Here is an 8,074-nt window from a genome sequence, read left to right as displayed (position 1 = left end):
AATGGCGTGATAATATTAGAAATAATAAAGAATGGTTACTTAATGAGGAGATTAGAAGAAAAGAATAGGATGTGACTATACAGTCACAGGCATTGGTTAAAAAAAAGATAGAAGAAGAGTAAAACTAGAAACTTACAAAATTTTGATAATCATAAAAAATCAAGAAGAAAGTTCAAATTTAGAAAAAAAAATAAAATATTTTCATTGTGGTAAGGTAGGGCATAAAAGAAAGGAGTACTAAAAATTTACAAGAGATCAATCAAAAGAGAAAGATTAAGAAAAGAAAAAAAAATAATACAACAGCAGTTGCATCTGATATTGATATTGTTATTCTTTGTAACGATGATTTTGTAAACCTTTTATACTATAATTATACTTGGATTGTTGGCTTAGATGCCACTTTTCATGTTACTTTTTGATATAACTTTTTTATATTTTACACTCGTGATGATTTTGGTGGTGTCAAGATAAGAAATGGAGTAACTAAGATTATGGATATGAGAGATATTTGCTTATAAATTGACATTAGATGTCAACTATTGCTGAAAAATATGAGATATAATTTAGATATTCACCTTCACTTAACCTTCACTAGAGTACTTGATGATAAAGGTTACTACAACCACTTGGAGGAAGAAAAATAGAAGCTCATGACCAAAAATTCTTTAGTAATGAAAAGAGAAAAAAAATCAAGCATACTTTACATGATGCAAAAAAAAAAAAAAAAAAAAAAAAAAAAAAAAAAAAAAAATATATATATATATATATATATATATATATATATATATATATATATATATATATATATATATATATATATATACAGTTGAAGATTTCTCAATTGAATTATAGTATAAGCAGTTTGGCTATATGAGCTAGAATGAACTTGACATTCTTGTTAAAAAGAAAACCTTTTCTATAAAACATACACCTTTGAAGATATGCATTCATTGTTTAGCTAGCAAATAATGTAAAGCTACATTTCATAAATCTCTCCTCATATTGGACCCACATCCTTTATCTTAAAATAACAAAAAAAGGCTAGATACTCAATGGTATTGGTTATGTTGCTTGGCTTTATCAATATGCAGAGATAAAGATGGCGGAAAAAGAAGATGGTGAAGAAGGAGAAAAGAAAGAGATTTTAGTGCTACTTTATCAAATGATCGAATGACTGAATGTACTTTGATTTTGATAAAATTTCAGTATCTTGTTTCTAGCATCAAGAGCTAAAAATTGAATAATTTTGATTTTTAAAAAGTCTTCTCCATAAAATATTTCAAGCATCCACAATTGGTGAGATCTATCCTCTATTTTTTTTATTTATTCTTGGAAACTGCTTTATTAGTGATGATTATCTTTATTATGGAAGCCAAGAGAAGACATATTGTAATCTCATTGTTCTAAATAGTGAAAGATTTTGATTGAACTATATTCCATGATTTTTTCCTTCACATCGAATAGTTTTCCATATTAAAACTTGCGGTGCCTTTTATTTATGGTTTGCTTGATTGTTTTGCTTATTGATTGCCTAAGAAGGTTATAAAATTATTATTGTTTGATGAGTCATAGTGATATCCTATTTAATTGCATAAAGAGAAAAAATAATTTTAGTATTATTGTTCCTTCATTACATTTTTTGCCCAACAATTAATTGTTTAGTGTCCACATGAGGCTTCATAGTGGAAGATCCCCAAATGCCACACTATGTAGCATTCCACTTATCTAATAGAAAGTGTTGTCTTCGAATTCCTATCCACAATAGATATCTATATGGACCTCAAGTTGTGAAGGAATAGTTATAATAATAGATCATTGGGTTCTAATTCTATTCCTTGGGCAATAGTTTAATTAGTATATTCAAGTGGTTGGTTGAGCTGGGAATTGCTATTATTATTGTAATAGGTGCAAAGAGGCCACAACTTGGAGGTTGGCAATGTGTTGCTTTCAAGAATCCCCTATGTTAGCTAAATGGCATGCATAATTTGCATAATGCAGTGGTTCGACACATCAACCTAACTGTGAAGGGGTCATGAGTGCTAGGGGGTTTTAAGATAATTTCCACATCGACCCACATAACAATAAAGGCAATGTGGTTGTGGGTGATTTAAGGGTGATGTAGCTGAAGTATAGGGATCTGTATATATGTATATATATACATACACACACACAGACACACACATATATATATATATATATGTGTGTGTACATACATACATACATACATACATACATACATACATATATATATATATACACACATATGTGTGTGTGTTTGTATTTATTTATTTATTTATGTATGTATGTATGTATCTATATATCTATGTATGTATATGAGGAAATGTACTTGGATAATTTGTAAAACTTGTTCTGGTACAAAGACAAAGGTGTTGGAAAATTTATTCAAATCTCCTCCCTTTAAATAAAAAAAAAAAAATTATGACTATAGATTGTTTGAAGATTGGTTAGATAAAGTACTTAAAATGAGCTTGTGATGGAAAGGATTCAGTCACATATTTATGATGGATAGCCATAAAAATAATTTCCTCTCAATCTTTCCTTTTAAATTCACAAATAGATAAAACTTGTAATTTACAAGGATTCATTTGATCTGAAAAATGCAAGAGGACCTGCATCACAGAGAAGTGAAAAAATAAAGAACTTGAAAACTTTACGATGACTAAATTTTATCTATCTTATGGATAATCTCCAAGTATCAGTATGTTTTAGATACAAGATCCATAAAATCATTATTGCAGCAAAAATAAAATAAAATAATAAAATTATCTTATTTTTATGCAGTTAAAAGGGAGATAAATCAATAAAGCCAGAATTTATGTGCTTTGGTATAGACCAATGAAATAAATAGATGAGCTTCCAAGGTATGACCAAGAATAACATCCCAATGTTCGGTAGACTTTGAGAATACAAAAATGTAATTGACAACATGTGTTGGGTTAGGGTCTAGGTCATCACTTTATTCAAATATCAAATATTCTCCAAACATAGGGAGTACTAGAAAATAGTAAATAAAGTAACACCTCCTCCACCTCCTCCTTGTTTTATTTAACACTAGCACCATTTATGTTTAGGTAGGTTAAATACTTTTCTTGTTCTAGCTAAATAAAGTAACTCCATGAGAATTGCTTGTATATGACTTATAAGAAAGAAATAAATTAATATTGAAAAATAGAAAGGAACATGAGTGTAAATAAGTGTGTGACCTAAATTGTCACTAATCAAGAAATTTCTTGGACTCTATTTTAATAAACTTTGGAATATTTTAAGATTTCCGATCAAGATAAGATACCATTCGTAGTTATATTCCTTTTTTTTTTTTTGCCCTCAAAAGACAACCCTCCAGTGGGAATGGAGTGTTTTGGCAAAGCCCCGACCTGTCCATTGATAAAGATCAGAAGGTACAAGTGAATGGTTGGTGACAAGTTTATCAAGCACACCCGGAAAAGATCTTTTCTTATAGGTAAAAAAACCTACAGCTAAAAAAACACTAGGCTCACATAGGTATATGATTATATATATGTACAAGTGTGATGGAAGTCTAGGTATATCTTATAATCAACTCCTAACAGACCTTAGAAAAATCTCACTTAACATTAGTTGTTCCAAATATGGCACAGGCCATTTTCAGCTAAGTAGCTCTCTAAGCTTCCTTGATTCAAATTTGGATGGACCTCTCTCTTTGGGTTGCTCTCCAACTTGGTGAGGTGGTTCAAGACAGCCCTGATAGCCTTCTTATCACAAGAAGCCATATCTGCAGGCAAGCCCCCCATATGAGCTGAGATATTGGCAGGCAGGCTTCTTTCAACGAGAGGGATGATTGGAACTATGGCATTCGGGTGGTGGGATGCCGGGCTTGGAGGGAGGTTGGAGAAGCAGGACACTTGCTCATACGCTTCTAAGCTCGGCGGGGCTTGGTCGAAATTGATATAGCTGTCCATGAGGGGAGGGAGGGAGGAAGAGCCTGTGTCCTCATAGGAAGTCTCTGCAATGGGCTTGGAGGCGACTCCTCTACTCTTACAGAATACTCTACACAAAACCCAATCTTCCTGTTTAAAGAGAAGACATAGAAAGTCACTTTAGTCACCAATCATGCAAGAAGACTGCAAAGACATAGGAAGTTTGGAACTTCATCAAAAGCATATTAACAAAAACTTTGGTAGTGATTTGTTTATCGAAGATACCGAAGTCAAATGATCCTTAATCTAGAGAAGAAAATATGTAAATATAGTAAATATATCATTGCACAAACGCACGCAAAAAAAACAACAATTATAATTGGGATGAGGTAACAATATGCAATATCAGTTACTGATTATTCATAAGCACTGCATGAAAATGTCATGAAGCATGGTTCTTTTCAATAATTTCAAGAACTGTACTACCTTCTCATTGATGGTATGGGCTGATAAGGGTCTAAGATATCATGAGATGTATCTTTCTTATAAATAGAACAATTAATTTTAGAAATTGAAGTCATGTAGCAGGAGGTGAATCAAGCAATTTTTGGCAGGATATGGAAGTGAGAACAAAAACTAATAGAAAAATAGCTACATCATGTGAACTGGATAATGTTAAGCCCATTCAAACTACAACTTGGTAACGACAAATAACTTTTGTATTATGCAGAATGATTGACAAATACTACATTTGAATGCAACTTCCTATGGATTCTGACAGCAAGGACAAAAGAAGGAGCAAAACATTGGGGATTAGGAAATAAGTAGCTGGCAACGACGACAAAATCTAATATAAAAAAAGAGCTTAAATACAGGGAAAGAGTCAAATAAACTTCCCATCTTTCCACAAAACACCTAGTCTTAATCTCCTAATCAGCTGTTCTTTAGCCCACAATTCACATGTTTTTTGATCGAGTCCACAATCACATGCTTAGTAGTCCTATTTTAACGATATTTATAGATCTAGACCTCTCTCTTTTCAGATCGTTTATGAAGTCGAATACGCATATAAAGTCAATCTTCATAGTTTGCAAGTTTCCATTTGAATTAATATTAAAACTTCCCATACAACATCCAAAGGTCTAGTGCGATGTTTTGTGAGTCATTAGAAAAACAGTAAATCAGACAATATTGCAATTTTTTTTTTATCCATGGTATGAAGCCTAATACTCTTAAAATTACAAAATTGGAGTGTTTAAACAATATCAATCCTAATATTTATATACCTCTGGTTTTTTTCCATTATCATGAACTTATCTATAGATTACAGTTAGATGATGTATAAAGTCAAATAAATGTAAAATCTGGCTTGTTGAATCATCAACCATACACTACTGATGCCCCTTTGAACCTACCATTCACATTTTTTATCTGCTAAAAAAGTTATCTTTGCAAAACAACAAAGCATTGTCCTTCAAAGCTGAAACTCATCAAACTAATCTCTGGGTTTGTATTATATGTATGCATCCACACGCACGCACGCACACATACATACAGACATACATACATGCATACATGCATATATACATACAGACAGACATACATACATGCATGCATACATATATATATATGTATGTATGTATATGTGTATCTTCCTCATGCAACTAGAAGCCCTTCCTACTGTAAATCTTTCACACCGTAAAAAGACAGCCAGGTCTTCTAGCTTTGAGTTTTAAAACTACAGCCATGACCTTGAGCAAATTAGACATCTCAGTACAACCATGGGGCAACACAAGGATTGACGGTCTTGCCTTGTGATCAAGGAAAATATTTGCAAAGGCATACTTTACCCTGAAAGAAAACTTTGGGGGATCACAGGGTCCTTCCATGCGAAATTCATGCATGACCCACGCAGTCTTGCTCCCCTTTGGAGCTCTTCCTTGATAGAAGACCAGAGTCTTCCTCATTCCGACAAGAACTCCCCTCCGGCTTACTTGCCGATCCTTCCCTGTTGCCTTCCAATAACCCGACTGCGTTGCCCGGTTAGTCCGCTGCCCGGTCGCATACTTTCGATCCCGGAGGCTGAAGAAATACCACTCCTTGCCACCCACACATGCCATCTCTGACCAACAAATTGAAATGCACTATTAGTTTTTTTTTTTTCTTTCTTTCTTTCTTTTTACCAGAACAAGAGAAACAAAGATCACCCTGCCAAACTCAAAAAAAGGAGGACTTCATTGCAATTTTCGCTCAACATGAAGATAATCAACATTTTAGAGCAATTTCAATTACTCTTAATATTAACCCTGAGAGTCTTAGTCAGCTTAAAATGAATCAATAATTTAGACAAAAAAAAAAAAATGCGCACATATATGCATACATGTATATAAACTCAACTACATGTATCTATCATCTGAAAAGGCCACAACGTGATTGTTTGTTTGATTTTTAAATATCGACAAAGCATTATTTGTCAGACCCCATGACCTACAAAATAAGAGGCTACTACAAAGTTGCATATTGGTGGCATGCGATGAGGACTTATGATTTTATTGGCATGATCAGTGTCCTCAGCCATCTATGATGGAAATCGATCATTGAAGGTGTCGATGCATGATGAAGTAGGATGTTGACATGGGCCCATGAGTCCATGACCAACAATTCTATCTTCAGAGAAATGGTGTCAGCATCAACCTTGTAGTCCAAACTTCATTGGAATGCAATTGGTTACCTTGGCTAGCTGCCAAGACCTGCGTTGCACTGTTCCTATTGGCCTATGGACAATTGTTTGGTGGGTCCTGTACTGTTGCTTCATTATTTGCCATGACCCGACCCCACCCCCCCCCCCCTCTCTCTCTCTCTCTCTCTGAATGTAGCGTGGGAAGAGGCTTGATATTAAAATCTATCAACATCGTATAAAAGGAAGAGAGATCATAAACTTCTACTCACCATTCATGAATTTTAAAGCCTTTCACGGGTGTCGTGGTGTAGTTGGTTATTACGTCAATCTAACACACTGAAGGTCTTTTGTTTGAATCTAGGCGACGCTACAATATTTTTTATTATTTTTTAGGTACAGAAGGTTTTTTTTCTTTTTTTCAAATTATGATTTCTAATAATATTATAATGGGCAAAAGGATGTATTCATTTACATCACTTATTGCTTTTAGATGACTTTTTTTTTTTTTTTTTTTTTTTTAAGATTGGGACAGCCAGAAATATGGTGAAGTTATGTCCTGCACAGCATGTACCACATGGCCATACATGCCAATAATCGATGCCATAATGTTTTTCATTATTTTTTAGGTACAGAAGGGTTTTCTTCTTTTTTTTTTTTCAAATTATGGTTTCTAATAATCTTATAATGGGCAAAAGGATGTATTCCTTTACATCTGTTATTGCTTTTAGATGTCTATTTCTTAAGGATCGGGACAGTTAGAAATACGGAGAAGTTATATTCTATATAGCATGCACCATATGGCCATACATGCCACTAATCACAGATGCATATTTCTGTAGTCATGCGCCAAAATCAGTGCTTAATGAATAAAGCTTATAGAAACTAGTGGTCATGATTGGTGATGTGCACGACCATATGTTATATGCCGTCTAGAATATAATTTCTTTAGAAATATTTCTCTGAATTTAGCTGGCTAATATATGCCAAAGAACAAGACACATAAGAGGTTGAGAGAGGTTCAAACTCTTGGCCAGAGAATATTTTTCTGTTAACAGGGGGGATAAGGTCAAAAAGGGGAGAAGACGTGTGAAGCTTGTGCTCATTATATATTTGGAAAAGCAAAACATTCTTTCTCTTAACCTGGAATAGTAAGAATTGATGGTGGAAAAGTATACAAAAGTTAGTAGGAAATTAGAATAAGTTGGAGATTCTTGCTCTTATATTTCACAAGGTATTAATTAGAAAGAAAAGCAAATATTAAGAGCGGTGCATGATAAGTATATATGTTTTATTGATCTCTAAGAAAAAAAAAAAGAATAATGATTACAAGACTTTGGTATCGGTTCCTTGGAAATGCTAGTTCATAGAATTTTCATGTTTTGGATTTCATTGACAGCAAAAGTTTGCATGTCATACTGAAGAGATGGTGGTGAATCTAAGATAGATCCATGAGTTTTTACATCTCATATATCAACAA

At 33.4% G+C, this 8,074-nt stretch overlaps 1 protein-coding gene across 1 annotated transcript in view; it reads right to left on the bottom strand.

Moving 5' to 3' along the window:
* Window positions 1-3,377: 3,377 nt before the first annotated feature.
* Window positions 3,378-8,074, bottom strand: part of LOC105049070 (NAC domain-containing protein 21/22) — a 5,541-nt gene continuing 844 nt past the window's right edge. Inside the window, exons 2-3 of the mRNA XM_010928608.4 lie at window positions 5,768-6,039; window positions 3,378-4,067 (exon numbers count right to left, since the gene is read on the bottom strand). Of these exons, the coding sequence (XP_010926910.2) occupies window positions 3,615-4,067; window positions 5,768-6,039 (725 nt within the window). The 3' untranslated portion in view covers window positions 3,378-3,614. The remainder of the gene's footprint in view (window positions 4,068-5,767; window positions 6,040-8,074) is intronic.

The sequence above is a fragment of the Elaeis guineensis genome, chromosome 7 (genome assembly GCF_000442705.2).
Source record: "Elaeis guineensis isolate ETL-2024a chromosome 7, EG11, whole genome shotgun sequence".
NCBI classification, from domain to species: domain Eukaryota; kingdom Viridiplantae; phylum Streptophyta; class Magnoliopsida; order Arecales; family Arecaceae; genus Elaeis; species Elaeis guineensis.
This window is presented reverse-complemented; position numbering and strand designations above follow the sequence as displayed.